Source organism: Oryzias latipes, chromosome 10 (assembly GCF_053564925.1).
Source record: "Oryzias latipes strain Hd-rR chromosome 10, Olatipes_Hd-rR_3.1".
In the NCBI taxonomy this organism is placed as follows: Eukaryota; Metazoa; Chordata; class Actinopteri; order Beloniformes; family Adrianichthyidae; genus Oryzias; species Oryzias latipes.
In genome coordinates, this window is record NC_136246.1 from 14,282,843 (window position 1) to 14,301,820 (window position 18,978).

The 18,978-nt window shown below is 40.8% G+C and overlaps 1 protein-coding gene across 37 annotated transcripts in view; it reads left to right on the forward strand.

Moving 5' to 3' along the window:
• Positions 1–7,966, forward strand: part of map7d3 (MAP7 domain containing 3) — a 29,287-nt gene extending 21,321 nt beyond the window's left edge. For 24 of the 37 annotated variants that reach the window (XM_023959046.2, XM_023959048.2, XM_023959051.2 and 21 more), the window contains 9 exons: positions 1,635–1,765; positions 1,855–2,087; positions 3,018–3,147; positions 3,727–4,012; positions 4,181–4,234; positions 4,318–4,405; positions 4,988–5,132; positions 5,248–5,528; positions 5,605–7,966. In XM_023959046.2, coding sequence (XP_023814814.1) covers positions 1,635–1,765; positions 1,855–2,087; positions 3,018–3,147; positions 3,727–4,012; positions 4,181–4,234; positions 4,318–4,405; positions 4,988–5,132; positions 5,248–5,528; positions 5,605–5,612 — 1,356 coding nt within the window. In that variant the 3' untranslated portion in view covers positions 5,613–7,966. The remainder of the gene's footprint in view (positions 1–1,634; positions 1,766–1,854; positions 2,088–3,017; positions 3,148–3,726; positions 4,013–4,180; positions 4,235–4,317; positions 4,406–4,987; positions 5,133–5,247; positions 5,529–5,604) is intronic. The other 13 variants (XM_023959047.2, XM_078954004.1, XM_078953999.1 and 10 more) reach the window with 1 other exon arrangement.
• Positions 7,967–18,978: the final 11,012 nt, after the last annotated feature.

Genomic DNA, 18,978 nt, shown 5'->3' on the forward strand with positions numbered 1-18,978 from the left:
TCCAAAAAACATGCTTCCCTCTAAATTGTGAGAATGGGAGAGTGAGTGCATGTGTGTGTGATATATGTGACCCTTCGACAGACTGGTGGACCTGTCCAGGGTGTCCCCTGCCTTCGCCCGCCGGGATAGGCTCCGGCACTCCTGTGACCCCGAAAGGAATCAAACGGAATAGAAAATGAACGAATGAATGAAGCTGAAGGGTATAAACTTTAATTCTAAACTTGAACTTGAAGGAAATTCAAAAACATCCTAATATCTACTCAACTTTCGCCCTCATGACACCTGTGTTTGTATAAACTAGGACTGCTAAATCCAGTTTGGATTCATAAATTCACTATTTGCAAAAAAGCTACACTTACTTTTACATGTTCATTTTGTTTTTGTCTTGAGAGAAAGGATTCACAGAACTAATGATTTAAACCAAACAAATGTGAAATTTCTATTTTTAAAACCTTTGTATTTTTAGAATAAAATATGTATGACAAGTTTTTTTTTCTTCCAAAAATATTCAGTAGATTGTTTTAAGGGTAAGTGGATACCTGGGATTAAAAAATCATTAGAACATTTTTAAGCCAACATCCGTTTAAGTTAATTGCTTTGTTTTTAGCTTTTCTTTTTAACTCAGCCCTTTTTGCTAGATGACATGTTCCCCTCTTAATATTTACTGGTTGGGTACAAGTACTTTGAAGTTACTAGGCTTTCTGGTTTCCTAAATAGAATGGAAACTTGAAGGATGGCGTCTGTATGAGATTAAGGCAATTAAGGAAAAGTGTTTTTCAAAGTACATTTTTTCAAGAATTTGTCTTTGAAAGATAAAGGCTGATGACACTCAACTTTCCAAAAAAGAAGCTGCTGAATGATGATCCAGATGATGCATAGAAAGAGGAGGTGTGGAAACCCCAAAACCCCTTGTGCTTTAGAGCCTTTATTTGTCTGGCATGCCCACATTTTCAAGACTACAAATGGGGAAATGCTGCAGAAAATAGGTCACTATTAACAAACTGCAGCACCAATCAAATGTAGACACCATAAAAATGACTTTTTTTTTATAACAATACTTTCGGTCTGATTCATATCACACTTCCTTTTATTCATATATATCGCTCTGATTCGTCAACGTCTGACCATGAGATCCTTACAGGACACTAGTAATCAGGACAAAAATGTTTGGAAGCTGTTAGTGAAATTGATGATCTCCAACTCCATGTCAAACCAAATGTTTTACAGTGCACTGCATTGTGAATAGAGAATGATTTTTGGTAATCCATATGAAAACTACAGGTGTCTCTCTAGATCCCCACATTTTTTACTTGAGCTCATTTGCTTCTCAAATGAACAAAACCTCGGTGCTCTTCGTTCAGTGATTCAGTCCGTATCGTGCCGCATGCTTGTGACCTTGTTGGTGTTCGCTGCCATTACAAGGACATGAAATATTGATGAACTAAAACCTGAGCTGGATAATACCCTTGGATTCGTCTTTGAGGAATCGGTTCCTTGCAAAAGCCTGGAACAGTGCATGTAGGGTGTAATAAGTCATTTAAAAGGAAATGGATTTGAGAAAATATGTTTAAAGATTTTTGTGTTTCTGAAATGTTTTTCTCTACATGCTTCATCCTTTTTGTGTGTAACTACAGAAGGAGAAGTCCTCTGCGTCAGCAGGAGGCAAACGGCCTTCTTCTCCGTCTACAACCCTTGTGCGTAACCGTTCACCGTCTCCAGCCCCTAATCCAGCTCCAAAGAGGACCCCTTCCCCATCAACAGCTAAGTACGACTGCCAGCTTTAGTCAAGGATTGTTTATATTCCGGGTTTTATACTTTTCTGGCACACTGATGTTTTACCATTTCTTCTGGAAGGCAAAGTCCCAAGATGCGGCCGCCCTCACCAGGTGCAATGAAACAGCGTCCCCCGTCTCCTCAACCCACATCAGCAAAGCCCCCACCGATTCAGAAACCCCTACTCACACCAACTGGCCCCCCAACCTTAAGAAAAAGAGACCCCAAGCCCAAAGATCACCAAGGATCTCCAACTCCTGTTCAGGCTTTGGCTCCACAGTCCTCTGATGCCAGCAAGACCAAAGAGAAAGACGGTGATTCTAATATTGACATGAATCTGGATCAAACTGAGGCTGAAAGTAACATAAAACAACCTGCTGTGGCATCATTTAACAGTACAAATATTTACCAAACACCAGAATGTTTGCAACAGAGCCTGCAGATAAGCTTTGGCGTTCGGTCAGACGAGCTGAAATTAGATACAGGTAGTAGAATTTTTGTTCTTGTTTTGCTGATCAAGGATAACTTCCACAAAGGCAACAATTACTTCAATAATTTAAAATCCACTCAAATTAATCTGGGAACACTGGAATTAGTGTATATTTTTAAATGAACTTCTATACATAAAACTGGGGGAATTTCAGATCTGAAGCAAATTATAAATCAGGAGACCTTTTGGGATCATGGTGTAATAATGAAGCTTTAGTATCAGTTCTAAATGACCATCCATCAATAGTGTGTGTGTGAAAGATATCAGTGAGTGTGTGCTGCACACTGACGTGGCAGAAGATTTGCCTGCTCAAAGTCTCTGGAGCCTGAGGCAGATGAAATCCCATCTGGAGCCACATCCTGTTAGCGTAATCTAGTTCCTGAGGTCTGCCACCCTGTGGACAGAAACGTGCACTGCAAGGGCAAATGTTTGGGTGGAAAAACCCAGAGCTGGAATTTGCATACATTTGTATAGGTAGGCAGGTGCGTGCCTGTTTTCTGGATAGTTTGAACACTTCATCAAAAGATGCAGATGGTTTCCTTTGCAGTATTGCAAATATTGTTAATTTTGCTTGAAAGTTGAAAGGGAAATCAAATGATATCACAAATCTAGTCATGTATTCTTTAAATAAGTTAAGTAATTATGAGTTAAATACTCTGTTTCTGTCCACCCAGCACAACAATAAATTGATAAATACATGCCATGGTGATGTAAAAGGGAATTTTTTGGGTCTGTTTTTCTTTTTATCCCATAGAGTCAAAGGGCGGGACAGGCACCAACTCAGCTGCTGAGGCAGCTAAGATCCTGGCAGAGAACCGCAGACTGATGCGAGAGCAGAAGGAGCGAGAGGAGCAGCTGAGGATACAGAGAGAGGAGGAGGAGAAGTAAGATTATCACTGAAGCTCTTCACTCCAAAGAGCTTTCACTTACTGTCTTCATTAGATGAATTCATTACACAAATATGACATAGGTTCATACACCGTTTGGCACATCCCTGATTTGCAGAGATTTTTTCTTGCCTAAGAACCCACACTGGATGAAGTTCTTTGCGCACCCTGGGAATAATTCAACCCTCATTTTGCCCTGATCTAACGTTTACTCAGTACACTAATGGTCAAAGGCTTAGCGTAAAAAAGGATCTTACAGATCTGTTTTGTTCTGTGACGAACGCTAAACAAAAATATGTTTCAAATTTTCCTTTTTTTAATTGCAGTTATTGTATTATGTGCTTTAAATTATGTTAGAACTGCAACCATCTTGTAAGGTTGCGAGTAACGCCCTCTGCTGTTAGAGCTGCTATCTGATGCTTTCCAATCCAATTTCTAACCTAACAAGCTATCAGCATCATCTTTGAACTATAACTGAGCAGAAATAGTTTTGCAGAGACTCATCTCTCTGCTATAGTTTATATCATCTTTCTCATAAAAGCCTCTTTTGATAATAAATGTAATTGGTGATTTTAGGCTGAGAAAGGAGGAAGAGAAACGTCAGGAAGAAGAGGCTCGACTAAAGCGCCTGGAGGAGGAGAAGAAGCTTGCAGAGGAAAGAAAAATCAAGGAGGAGGAAGACGCTCGCCGGGCAGAGGAGGAGAAGGTCAGGCTGGCGGAAGAGGAAGCGCAAAAACAGGCAGAGCTCCAGAAGGAGCGAGAGGAGGCCGAGGCCAAAGCCCTGGAAGAAGCAGAAAGAGTCCGAGTGGAGAGAGAACGCATTATGCAGCGGAACCAACAAGAACGAATGGAGAGGAAAAAGGTGGAAGGGACCACAGAAATTCCTATTTCTTTAAACTTTTACTGTTCAAAACTGCTAAAGAAAAGTATTACTATGACCTCTCATTACTTAGAATGACGGGTAGTTTGCTGTTTTATGTGAAAATACATTGAAACTGAAACTGCTTTTCATCTTTTTCCCTGTCTTCAGAGAATTGAGGAAATAATGAAGAGAACTAGAAAAGGGGACCAAGGAGACCTAAAGGTAGAGTCTGCTTTGATCCTAAAAACCTCTTCAAACTAATGAACAGACAATCAACCCGCAGCTTAATTTGGTCTCCTTTGTAGAAGGATGATGATGATAAAAGTGGACAGGAGAATGAAGATGGAGAGGAAGATGAAGATGGAATGGAGCAGATAAACTGTGAAAGCCAAAGTAAGTGATCCCAGCTGGCTCTTCTGTAGAGCGTTTGGCTGTTTGATGGTGCAGAGAAACAAATCTGGAGTTCAGTTATGTTCTAAAAATGATCCATGATAGACTAAATATGCCACGTTTTCATCTTTGTTTTTTTACAGTAATTACAAATGTTTTAAGGCAGTAAAACTCCTCACTACACACTTTATACATGTGTTAACATCTTCACACCTTTTTCTCTTGTTTAAACTCTCAAAGTTCTGATCTTCATAGAAAAATGAGTCCAAAATTATTGAATGAAATGAAAGATTTGATCACGATCGAAGATTTATAAAGATTTGGGAAATTGGATGTATTGTGTACAGGTCAGAGCTCTGAGGAGATTGATAGACAATGGTCTACAGCCAATCAGTATACAAAACAGAATGTGTCGGAAAAAGAAAAAGACAAGATCATGCACATTTGTACCAAAACGAAATCTGCAATACAGCAAGACCATGATAGGTGAACTACATCATAGCGGGGGAACACTGTATTGGACTTTCTCCAAGGTTTTCTGAGTGTCATAAAAATACAGCTGAGCTGAAGTTGGTGTGATTCAAGCAGACGACATGGAGAAGGACGCCGACGGCGATGAACTGAACCCTGAGGAGCCTGTGATGAGCCAGCAGCTGTGCAGCATGAACGGAGAACCAGAGACGGAGGACAAGGAGAACAACAACGGCACAGAAGAGACGCAGGCCGTGAGGTACGAGGACCACAGCACTGTTGAACTGAAAAGCATTTGAGTAAGAGGTAAGGATCTGATGGCTGAATGTCTTTTACAATTGAACAGCCGTTGTTTTTTTCTTTTACCGCTCCAGTCCAGTTCCTAAGGACCGCCTCATTGAGGGCTCGGAGTTCTTGAACGACTCCACCAAAGCCGGCTTGGTCTCCAGCCTCAACGGGAAATCTAACCAGTGGAGCTTTGAGGAGCTCATCGATGTTCATTCCAAGCCTCGGCCCCTGATGGAGGCAGAGGACTGTAAGCAGGACTTAATCAACTGCGATGGAAGCTCAGATGGGACAAAAGTGGCCTTTGAAGACAAGGCGTCCCCCCTGAACACGCTGCATTCCTCTCATCAACCCATAGAAGCCACGTCAGGTGAAGTTTCCCCTCTGCTTTAGGTGCTTTAGACCTTCATGATGGACTCTAACTCCTTCCTGTTGTTTTTCTGCAGATATTTGACACTGCGCTCATCAGAAACCTCTGGAAGTTGCACTCCTAAAGTTTTTTTCCTAGTCGAGTTCCTTTAAAAAATCTACTGTGTGCTCCAAACATCTTCCTCTCCTTCCCATGGGAGTAGCACATGATGAATTGGAAATACCACCCCAAGTGCTTCATATCCCTCCTGCACAATGAGGAAACGCATTTACCAACTTTATATTTAAACAAATATCTGCTTCAGGGAAAAATGCATGTTTCTCCAGCTTTCTGGCTCCAGGTCTCTGTCAGTGTTTTGTTTAATACTTGGGAGGATTTTTGTCAGTTATTTGTTATTTTAATTTATTCATTTTTGTCCTCCTTTTTTTCCTCTTGCGTGTCGTTTCCAGAACACGTGCACATTGGGCCGTGTGGTTTGTGAATCCTTGGAGCTCCGATGTTCTGGTCTAATGTCAAACGTTTCGCATGCGGTTTAATCAAATGTACTTGACTGGCTGCTCGTTTTCGCAGCATCATGGCCTTAACCCAACCCCCTTCTGGTTTGTCAGTGCGTAGAAAACAAATTGGGTCTGTTCCGTCTCTCCTGTCATGTGCTTTTGCCCGGTTCCGAGTCATGCTTTAGTTCACGCGGTATTTTTCCTCCCTCAAATTGTGCTTTTTTTTTGTTTTGTTTTTTTTTTTACTTCCTGTCGTATCATCTTTGCTTAGCTCCTAAAAGGTTTTATAAACACAAAGGTGACATTTTTTGGTTAATTTTTTGGTTTATTGCAAGACTTCTTCAAATTCAGCTGTGTGTTTGTTGTTAGGGTTTAACGTTCAGTCTTTATCCTTTTCTTTTGACATTTGTACATATTATTAATGTTTACTAACATCATCGAAGTCACACAACAGTCTTTGGCAAGTGATATCCTCCCAACAGTTGTGGTGCTCATACCTGTAACATCCAGGTCCAATGAGTGGAAAGCTGCTGGGCATCCTCACATTTAATTTGACTGCTTTGTAAAAAAGATGTTCCTCTCTCCCACTAACCCGCCCTTACTAGCTGCTACTTGACAAATGCATTTCATCTATTTTAGAACATAGACGTTATCTGTTTGTTTGTATAGTAAAACACATTTCTACTTTTATTTAAGTGGTATTATATTGTGTATATAATCAGTATTAGGCAGAAAAAGCCATAGGTAGGATGGAGTGACTCAGGTTGTGGATGATTGCAGTTTCTGTTACTGAGTTTTTCCCTTCTTAGCGTGTCCAGTGAGGTGACCGGTTTGTCAGGTTGGGTTTATGCAGCCAGGAAGTCGATACGCAACAGTCACCTCCCACGGCAAAAGCCCTGTGAGTGGGAATCCTGAACAAATGTCCTCATATGGGGGGTGTGGGGCGAGCAGCCCCCCACTGTCTTTGTGTGACCTTTCGCTCTGCGTGAAGCTGCTGAGGTCGATGGTGATGCGTCTGGAAAAGCTCTGGTTGTGTCTCCTAGCTTGTTTCATGTCAGCAACCAGGATGTGGGGATGAATGTTACAGGTGGAATGTCTGCTCAGGTTTCATCTGTTCTACTGTAGGACAAGGAGGTCACTTGGATTAAAAGACACTTGGTGTTTTTTATTCTTCCTTGAGTTTTGTTTTTTATAAACTATAAATTGTTCAAATTTCTTTTGTTGAAAAGCACAAGCGTGAGTTTTCTGGGACCTTGACTTTTGCCTTGTTCTCTGTTGGCTAAATACCTAAAACTCTTGTACATGAAGACTCTGGGCCTTCATCATCTTAGCTTTGACTGAGCCCATAGAATGTAACAGTCTCCACATACCAGCCTGCATTCTTAATCAAAGGTTTCTGAGCTTTTAAGCTTTTATCATCCATACGTTATTCCTCCTGGAAACACACGGCTGCGCTGTCACTGATTGTTACCAAGGAGCAGCTAATGTAAAGACTTTAGCAGAGTTCTAATATTTCATGCAGAAGGTCGTTCATCTGTGGCTGAGACTTCATGTTCTCTGTCGTAACCCTACACTTGCACGTTCTCATGTTCCTCCTCGTTTTTTCTTTCTGCTCATGAGTTCCTGTTAGCAGGTTTCTGTAGCTGCTGCTTAAACACACTTTAGGTCCTGCTGCGTTTTTTGGGGACTAAATTCAGCTGACGACTCTTTTTAGTCACAACAGGATAGAACAGTGCCTTAGACAAAGGTTTAGTAATGTGTCGTCTATAAAGCATGCCCTTACCTCGACCTTGACAATCAGTCTGCTCCAGCAGGAACTCTGTGAATATGAATATTCCTTTGAAAGATTTGGTGATAACCCCATGTCACAATGACAATTGTACAGTAAATATATCTGAAGAGATGATCCAGACTGTTAAACAATAAAGTGTTGAAAATGAAGATGCTTTTATGTCCATTACTCTGAAGAATTCTGTGTTTTTGTCAAACGAGTGATTTATTTTTCAGCATCAATGTTAAAGCAGTTCAGACATTCAAAGATGAAACCGATTACTCATAAAAGATCTTATGAAAAAGCAGCAGCCGGCTTTGAAGAACAAAAGAAGTAACAACGAGAAAGAAATTATGAATGCACTGAAGCTCAGACCACAAAACTGCACAGCACAGAAAAGATTTAACTGCTCTGATTCCTAAAAAGATCATCCTGCTCTACTGTCAAAGGGGAAAGCTACTGCATCGGTGGACTTTACCAGTGGAGAAGTTTGACCAAAACTATTCTAATTTAGCTTTTTCTCTTTCCTTTATTGATCTGCAAAAAGGGTCACTTTGGTTGTAACTCCACCGTGAACACCCATGCTCGCTCGTGGAGTTCACAGCTTCTTGGCGCAGTCGGAGCAGTAGATGTGGTCTTGGTTGAAGACGAAGCGCTTGTTGGCCAGCGGCAGGGAGCACTTCTTCTCCTCATGCCAGGAGTACTGAAGCCTGCTTTGAAGTCATAGGGGTGTGGACCTTCAACAACTTTCTGATTGATGAGTGGTTGCCATAGAAACGGCAACTCAGACCTACTTGGACCAATCATTGCTTACTGACATTGTCTGGCTCCAATATGGCACTGTCTGGATTGCGATAAAACGGCGTCTAACATCTGATTCATTAGGAACAAATGTGGACATTTTTCTGAACTTTTTAACTAAATGAATGTAACATCTGTAACAAAAACTGTATGTTGGAGGAAAAAAAGCAAGCATTTCACATCACAAAGAAGAGCCACGCCCCGGAGAACCAGGTGTTCTGGAGGTTTGGTCCCACTGATGCGATGCAGTTGAGATCCGTTCTTGTTGGTTTCTTGTAAATTGGGCAGGAATAGAGCTGGGGATCCTATACAACTACAACACAAAAACAAAATAAAATGGTGTGTGGTACATATGGGGAAATGGCGTTAGGACATTGAGCTTTTGAAATAAAATCTCTTTGGTAGTAGAACTCTTCATAGTTCACAAAATATTAGCATCATACGGATGCCACCCAGCTTTAATACGGCATCAGTTTGCATGAGGGTAAATCTGTTACAAATCTGGCAACGAACTTAAGTTCGAAGAGCTAATTTAATTCCTGCTTCCTTGAAAAGGCATAAAAGCAGTTAATGTTGAGTCAGCCTGCTCTAAAATAAGGATGACATTTACAGAGACGACTTTTTATGCCTTTTCTTTCAAACTCATTCAGATAGATTCCCTTAGAGCTGAAAGTTTACACCAGAAAAAAATCATCTTTGGCATTGTTTATTCAAAAATGGCAGATGCAAGGATGAGTTTTTAAGTAAAACACTTGTTCATGTATTTCTTAAGACAGCATGCATGATTCTCGTGGTCCACATGGAAATGTCTGAATGTTTGTCTTAAACACCTGTCCATCATCAAAGCCTTTCGGACATGGCTGCTGTGCATTCTCATTTATGAAATATAACATTTTTAAATCTTGGGAGCTAAAGGTGTACATTCATAAAAAGCTAAAGAACCATATTTTTTTCCAATATATTGTGGATGTGAGGATTTTTGTTAATCTCTTAATGCTGGAATGTATTTCCATCTATATAAAAATCCCCTTATGTATTTGATTTATTTATTTATTTTTTTTAACTTGTCGAACAGCTGAGCAAACAGATGAGAGCTGAAAGCCTCTTGTGTTGGACATATTTTACTGTTACAGCAGGGGTTATGAATCATTTGAAACACTAGCTGTATATTTGAATAAACCCCTTTTGTAATTTCTGCTAAACTTTATTCATCTTACTTATATTTGTAACAATTTTGTGTTGGACCGGACGGAAAAAGAAAGGAGGGATGTGAGGGGGGGTAGGAGCGTGATTATAGAAAGTAGCTTAAATGGATGTTTATAATCGTTACGGTCAGGTTTACAAGTTATACAGATCTAAAAGGGGCGTGGCCTGTCCAAAACACACTCAAATGTTGTAAACTTACCTGTTGGCTCTAAAAATGTTCACATACAAACATGTCAACATGTACACAAAACAACAAATTTTCACACACGCATACTTATGCCTTCAGACCAACCCATGTGAAACTTTTCAGTCACGCAAACTATTTGTGCAAAGGTGAGATGCCACCTGTGCTCAAGCGAGTGTTTATGCTCTTCTGAGGTGGATGATGGCATGTAAAAGGAAGGAGGGAGAGTGTCCAGTCATCCCAACACAAGACCCCCATCGCAGCAGCAACGGCAGCAAGGAACCCCACCAACACCCGCACGGTAGCAGATAGAGAACAACAGCCCGGCGGGCAATGGCAGCTGCCACCCAGGCCAGGGCCAGCAGGGCAGTGTCAGAGAGCAGGGAGGCATGGGGGACAGAGTATTTGCTTTTAAGTAGATGCCACATGAAGGTAATTTTTGGAGTCAAAATGGTTTGTTGCATATTTGCATCAATAGATGTCAAGGGGTTACCAAGCTCACCAAGCTTCTTCCATCTGTAGGTGGCCGACATGCGTTAGTAAACAGAAGAAAAAGTTAAAGCAAATGAAGAAAAAAGCGCCTCTCTGCTAGTCCAGTGTGAACACCATGGGCTGTATTAACACTCAAGGACATGCGTTTAGCATAATATTTTGCCTGTGCTTGTCCCTCACAGCAATTGGTCATCCTTGATGAGCTTTGTTCTGTTGGAAATGTCCTTCTTTTTTCCATTTAGAAAAAGTTTCCGTCTCCACAGCCGTTTTAATTCCACCTCACAATTGGCGATTCTATCAAAAAACTGTTGGAGTAATCTGTACTAAATTGGCCTAAACCAATTGTGAACTGTTTTCTCTTTGGGTTTCACATTTTAGGCCAGGCTTGAAGTTATCTTGCTGATTTTGTTTGGTGTTGGTCGGTAATGAATTTTGAGAACAATTTCAATTTCCCAATTTAATCTCCTATCAAGGTGTAAGCAGGATAATTGCCTACAGTTATGAACTAAAGGAAAGTGTGCTGTTATGTAAATGGCTGATAACATAAATCATGCATGGAAAAATCATGCTTTGAAGCTACACAAAGAACACTCAATTATCTTTTTAGGTTTTTGAAATTCACATGTCAATATTGTCCCTTTTAGGAGTTTTGTATCTTCAGTACATGATTATATAGTTCAGTATTAAAAAGTATGTGTCTTCAGTTAGAAATGAAATGTAAATGACAAAAGGAAAAATTCAAACGGGAGCATCAGATAAGGCTATTTTTTGAAGAAAACGAGTCAAAGAAAGTTACTAAAGCTGTTAAGAAATCTGATTTATAAACATGGTGATATGGTTCATGGTCACAACTTTTTTCACATGATGCAACTAACAACAGAAATAAGTCAGAATCCTTTATTGTCATTGTACATGGTGATACAATGAAATTGAAGCAGCCTTGGAGTGACAAAGATAAAAAAAAAATAGAAACACTGTACTCACATCTCTAACAAAAAATCTACAGTATGTACAGAAACAGTTAAATATTAAACGTGTGGACAATGAATGGAATGAGTCGAGTTGCTATGAGCGCAGCATATAAATATTGTGTGTTATTGCACAGAAGTCAGTTATTGCACATATGTGTGGTCAGTGATTTAGCATTTGTAAAAAGTCAGAGTGGGGTGTAGTTGGTGGAAGTGTGTGTATTCCGTATGGTGATTGCCTGTGGAAAAAAAGCTGTTCCTTAGTCTGTTCGTCCTGGTTCTGATGGACCTGTACCTCCTTCCAGTGGGCAGCAGATCAGACAGAGGGAAAGCAGGATGGGTGGAGTCAGTGGTGATGCTAGTCATCCTGCTGAGGCAGCGTGACTGGTGGATGTCCTTCAGAGGGGAGAGGGCAGGCCCTGATCCTCTGCGCTGTCTTTACCACCCTATGGAGGCTCTGCCGTTCTGCTTCTGTGCAGTGGGTAGAAAGACAGAAAACTGAAACTGAAAACAGAGCACGCATGGGTACAAGTGGAGGACTGCCTATCCATATTACCTCCCATATTTCCTGCATCTCTGCAGTCTGTACATCCAAAGTAGCAGCAACAGAGAAAACAGCTAATATCAATATTTACTCAGGACAACAGAATTCAGGCTGTATAAAGTGAAACTGGGGAATAAAGGCAGTTATAGGAGAGCCAGTTATTTTATATTCAGCTGCACTAACATACGTAGAATTCAGTGTTGTGAAAATACATTGCAATATGATGCAGCTGGAACACAATACCTTTTGCCCATAAAAATATTTATGCTAATAATTTCAGGTTTTTACTTTTCGTATATCAGATTGTTAGTAAACCAAGTTTGAATCACTGTTATTATCCAATTTTTTAAATAAATTAAAACCCTAAAGAAAATATCACATAACATATTTACACAATTACACAGGGGAAAGTTATCGAATCATTGCACTATGGCTCAGATATATCACACAGGTTGGAGAAAATTTTGAGTAAATGGTTGTAATAATAATAACTATTGTCAATGCATTTACTAGAAGCAATTCATGTTGGTTGTCATTTAGTTTATTTAACATTTGTTGTCTGAAATTGTCATCTTATTCTCCTTGGACAAGTTTCATAGTTTTGCTATTCAGCTAAATATCCTTAAAACATTTAAATGGATTTTGATGTTCAAAATATCTTGTTATTAAATCCTTTTTTTTTAATATCAAGTATTTGTTGTCCAACATTTGCTCAGTGTGAGACAAAAAAGCAATTGACCAACAGTTTGCTGCCAGCTGCTCTAAAACTCATGAATCTGTATGAGGTTAAAGCAGGAAAGGGGATTTAAAAACCCTTCTTACCAAGTCTATCTGTTGGATCCAGCCTTTCATGCATGCCTCTGACTTCTTAACCTCTGTGTTGTTGTTGGCTGCAGCCGTGTGGTCTGCTGGGGTTTTTGCGGCCTGCATGTCAAACATGTCTCACTTTTGCAAAGTGACTTGGAGAAATACCATGACAGTGAATTAAACAACATTTTTTTGAAGAAAAAAAAAAGAATTTATCTATGACACAATTTTAAAAATTACTATTGAGAATCTGAGTAATTTATCTCTGAAGCTGTCATGAAAAAAGTTCTTCCATTTTTTAGACATGAAAACTGATCAATTATGTTCCCCCTTAAGTGAGGCTATAGATGTTGCTTTTGGGGCTTCTGATAATGTAAGGTCCCTGTGCATTTTGTGTAGAACACACATTGAAAGAAAGTTTTAGGATTTTTTTTTAATGTTCTGCTTCAGCTTCAAAAGCTCTTTTTCTTGTGCACTTTTCACACACTGGAATTTGAACAATTGTCATTATTAGGTATTTGCAGAGCTTGATGACATCATGTGTTTTTGAACATGATAGAACAAAAAAACATGGGCTCCTTAAGACCATGATCCAGATGATTTCTTACCTTTTCTCTTATGCACTCCTCTGCTCCAACAAGAACAGAGGCAAAGATTTCAAATAAAGATATATATTTCCTCCTTTACAGCCTGGGCCTCTGGGCTGTCTAGTTCTCGACTCCATGGTTGGTCTTTTTCAGGGAAGGGATGAAGACATCAGACAACAACTGCTCCATTCTCTAAACCCTTGTGCTATCTTAGATGACTCCACCCTTACATTGACGTGTTCTCCCTACCATGACAAAGGTGGATAAAGGTGGAAAGATTTCATGTAATCCATGGACACCAGTGAAGATCACAAATCATTGAAGAAAAAAGGTAAAGAGCACTGTCTAGTGGGTCTAGATGACCCAAGTCCCAATGTCAGAGTGCCTATGATAGCACAGGGGTTAAACAGACCTACTTCTGTTGTGTCCAGCATATTGAAACTGATATCCTATAGAAAGAAGGGATAATTTAAAGTCATGTCTCTGTACATGACAGTTACTTCACGGAAGCAAGATTTACAAATTTAACAGAGTAAAGCTGAGTTATTTCTCAGAGCTACTTCTACTTCCAAGAGTCTTTGAAAAAACTGGTGAGTCTGCGTGGTCTGAACTTGTAAGTGCAAGTTCATGTCTGTGAACGTGTGGGTGGATGTAATAAACAATGTAAGCATTGCTACCATGGATAGCAAAATTACATCTGTACTATGGTAATAGTACATAATGATGCAATACTGGTTACAAACATGATGCCAAGGTTCATTTGTTTCTTTTTGATGTTATCAGTAGTCTTAAACCTTTTGAACACACCTGTTGAAGACGAGGAGTAATGCAACTTTTGACCACACGGTGGCAGCAAAGTGTCATTGATGACACCACGAACCTGTTGCATTTAATTACAAGAGTCCGTGCAAGTAAAACATTAAACTTTATCTGACGTTTTCAGGTGATGAAAATGTGAGATTGTTGTTTAGACCAAACAAATCTAAATATAAGTGTTATCTACAGACTACAACAACAAAACATTTTACACCCTTAATTGCACTTAATGAATTGGCCAAGAGATGCCAAGAGATGCCAAGCAACAACTGATGCAACCTCCTGGAAATGTGGTGTTTAGTTTGTTCGGAAGAATGTTGAGTAAAGCCAGTAAAAGATAATCTAAACCTAACAAAGTAAAGTGTCTTTGAAAATGATAAGTGAGAACTAAAGTTGATCATTTAATTTAGAGACTATAACATAATGACAGGCTGGTTGGACCTTCAGAGAGTCAGTGCATAGTCCTCTGTTTGTTGTTACACACTTTAATCAAGTCTGTGGACAGAAGCAAAAAGATCTGCAGATTGTTTCTCCAAAAAAAAGTTACAATCCTTACTATAGTGTATTTATAATCCAAAATAAACCATCTAAAGCACATGCAGACACACCTGCCTGAGTCTTGAATGTGATTTCTCGGGATATGAAAAAAGGCAAACCTTTTAAATACTGAGAGAAAGAAACTTTACTCTCAGATTTTTATTAGCCTTTTTTAGCCTGTTTATTTTTCTACATTTTATATTTATAGTATTTCTAAGTGCGGTGTGGGCAGCTGCATAAGTTTTCTGGGCTGTGGTGTACAGTAGCTGGCTTTACTGGGCATTCCTCCGGTGACTCTACCCCTGGTTGTCTCATCCATAGCTCTGAATTTAAACTGACAGCTTTGTGGAGGAGTCGGGAGACTTCCCCAGCCATCTGTCTTGGAGCAGCCTCTCCCCTCCTCCCCTCCACACATCTCTCATTCCCACACTGGGTCTTTGTCAGTAGTTCCTGTCCCTGGAAAAGGCGTGGCGTGCGCAGAGGCTGGGGCAACCGTGGGTGCTTTCAGAGGCACCTGCAGATGGGACAAAGGGCCAAGGGTGCTGGGGCTAAAGACAGATTGATGCTTTGTGCGTCGATGTTGGAGAGACCCAGAGAGGGAGAGTTGGGGGGGGGGGGGGGGGGTGTTAGTTAGCTGAGAAGTTTTTTAGGGAGAGGATTTTGGGGGGACAGGGGAGAGTTGGAGGATGAAGAAGGGGTGAGGGGATCTGTCACTCCAGTCTGTGTGAGTCCAAGCTTTGGAGGACCAGAGGAGATTGACAGCTTTTGTGGACTGCATCTCTGCACAATAGTGGCGCTTTAATGGGCGGTAAAACTCGAGCAGAGCTTTTGGGAGGCTTCAGAGGAGTGGTGGTGCTCAGTTGTGGTTGGTGGAGGTGTGGGGATGCTAGGAGATGGGGGGCCAAAGGCTTTACTGCTTGGCTTGATGGGGACCAATTCATTGGGTATTCAGTCCGAGGCTCGTTATTCACTGAATGCATCCAGTGGAGGAATGCAGTAGCATCAATTAGAATGTGTTAGCAGATAGCAAAAGCAGGGAAGAAAAAGCTTTCTCTCCCTTTTGCTCGCAGGACAACACGGTCCCACTATAGGAGGTGTCAGAGCCACAAAGCCTTTTTGTGGGTCTCTCTCCATCACATTACCAGTGCAATATGTAAGGTGGGGACTCTTTTGATTTAAATTAAGTGGAAAAAACACTAAATCCTATTTTTATTCAGCAGGGATAATGGTGTTATACTCTATAAAGGTCTTTAACTACTTATCTGTGGCTTAAAATCTTCCCCAGCTCCCTTTCACTCCACCTCAGTGTCTTATTCTCATTGCAGGCATTATATTTATTCAATGGTGGAGGGTCAAAGACAAACTGTTAAACAAAGTTGCTTGTAGCTTTAACTGCCGCATCACTTCTAATTGTGTATCAGTGGGTCAGTGGTTTGTTGTGTTGTCCCGCAGTAAGAAAGGACGAGCGGATATGAATTTAAACAGTATCTTGTAAGTATTGTTTGGAGTGGGCTCAGGCCACCACTTAAGAAGCAAAGGGTCTTTTAGGGAAGTTTTTTTTCTTTAACTTTTAAGACAGTGATATAAAAGAAGAGGATGGAGAGGGAGGTTGATGGTGATCACATGTCGGGGCTGGCAGACCATTCTGTTCCCTGAATGTAGAGAGGCCGGCCGCACATGCCGTTTGAACTAATCAGACTACACTTCATTGAATGGCTTTTCAGCGACCGTATTCTGTTTTTGAAAACAATAAAAGTGGCACCAAATTCAACCCCAACCACCCGCTTCTGTCACTCAAGCCTTCCTGCTTGATTTCAAACTCAACATACTTGTGAGAAATTTGGAAAATAGACATCTCTGGAAATGAAAAATGTTTTTTCAACTTGAACAAACTGATTTTTAAGTTTTCTCATCCGTGCGCTCCGCATCCGTTTTATTTGTAATTTCCTTGCTTTTAACACAAGATGATACAGATGTGTTCAGAATTGGAATTGTGATGTTTTTTTTTTTCTCTCCTCCTCAGGTTTAATGAGATCTAACTGGCAGGAACCTCTTGTAGAAAGGTGTGGATTTCAATGTGAGCAATTACGGTTTATTTGAAGCCAAATGAGCCAAATTTACATCCTCTGAAAAGAGAACCAGAGTTAAACTGTATGAAAAGTGCCGTAAATTGGGGCAAACATCGCAACGTGCAGAAATGCATCTCCGCTGTAATTGTGTAATTGTAGAAGAGCACTAAATGCACATCCCAATTAAACTCGCTTCTTCTGCAAGGCAAAGAATTGGCAGGTTATTATGTAGGAAAGTATCAGCACATTTAAATAGCTGCCTTCTTCATGGGTGGGGATGGAGGCTGGGATCATTTGCAGCAAAATGGAATATCTGATCAAAAATGGACAGATGTCTTCATACATGCTGAGCGGCAGTGAATTGGATTGGAAGAGGCAAGATAGATGGATGGCCTCCTCTAAGAGATAGAGCTTCCTGCCCTGAGTACCGAGGGGGCACAAGAAGTAGAGGGTGAGAGAGGGGGAAGGTTAGGCTCTCAATGGGGGGAGACATTTCCCTGAAACATCAGTTGATGGGTTTCTCCCACAAAGGGTGGAGTGACGCAGACTGCACTGCTGCACAACAGCCTGGTCTCTGTCTGGATTAGGCCCTGCTGCACACAAAAGAGAGCTCAAGTAAACGGTTCATGAATGTTGATTAATTGGTGCCATTTTTTGCAGTGTGCCATGGAGATTTAGAGAGTATAAGAAGCTGGAAAGACTGCAATCTGGGACCAAAAATGCACCCTCAAATGAGAACCACAGATCATGAAGGGAGACAATTTGGATTCATAAGCTTCTTGAGGATTTGTAAATCTGTCTAAATTCAATAGGATTGACAACTTTAAAAAGGCTAAATCAAGCAGGCATGCAGAGACTATCTTGGGTCTCAGCATGTCCTGTGCAGCTGGCACGGTGAGCTGCTCAGGTGGCAGAAGGAGCAAGGAGATTCCCACGATGGGATTTAGGGGTACAGGTGTCCTCAGAGAATGAGGGTGGCCTGGGGTAAGGAGGGGCGAAGCACTGGCCCATGGCCCACCTCAATGGAAGGATCCCAGGGGCCAGCTGAATAGCCCGGGTTCCACTTGATGGAGAGAGAAAGGAGCGTTTCAGCCGCTACCCAGCAGGAAACATCTGGTTGTGGGAGACCTCTTTCAGGACTCAGTGTTTGTCTGAAGGCTGTCACAGCAGATGAGTACTCAGCAAACAGCGTGAACAAGGATTTGAACCAGAAAACCAACAGAGCCTTGACAATATTGTGATTGGGCCTTGTCTCTTTAGAGGGGACTGAAAGCCGAATTGAGAGCAGTAACAAGTGCACATTCAGCGCTGGACAGGGGTTTCTTTGGGTTGTGTTTTATGGTTTTGAGGCCTGTATGCGCTGGTTAAAGCAAAATCATGTTAATCTCTCTTTTCAGTCATTTAGAGACAGAATGGAAGCAAACCTGTGGCACTTTAATAGTCAAACTAAGGTCTTACAAAGTCATTCTTCAGTCAAACTTGAATGAGACTTCTGTAATCTCTTAACCCCAAAATAAAAGCATCCTTTAAAAATGTAAATACAAGCACTGAAGATATCTCTGACTTTTCTCAGACATGTTGCTTCCTTCTAGTCACGAATGTTTGCAGGCATTTAGAGCTCCAGCGTTTCTACTGAAGCAATTAAAGTGTCTGTGTCAGGCTGAGTGAATATACGGACTGAGTGAGGATTTGTTATATTGGTTTGGGTCATTTATGCTGAGAGAAAAATCCTTCAGGCTAACATCCCCTCCTAAGGTGATCCAAGGGAGCATCAAATCTAATTTCCAATTTAAGGACCCACAGTAGTTGTCACCATTTTGGTCAGAAGGAAAGTTTAGAACGACAAAACCAAAAACGACAAAGTTTTATAAACTGACCAACCTCCTTCATAGAGTTACTAGATATGCTTGAGTAGAAAGTAGGTGCCTGCAACATGATAACATTTGATAATCAGGGCAGTCTCCGACTGCAGAATATGCTCAAAGGGAAGGGTGCTTGATGCCCTAGAAAAGTGAAATCTCAGCAGTTAATCTGCAATGTCAGTTCTGGATGTGCCTAAATAAACAGCCTTTTGGTGTACAATACATGTAAATATGAGCAAAAAATAGATATCTTGTGTTTTTCAACCAGTTCTGCATGTTTTTCTGTACTGATGTGAAAATGTTCCACTT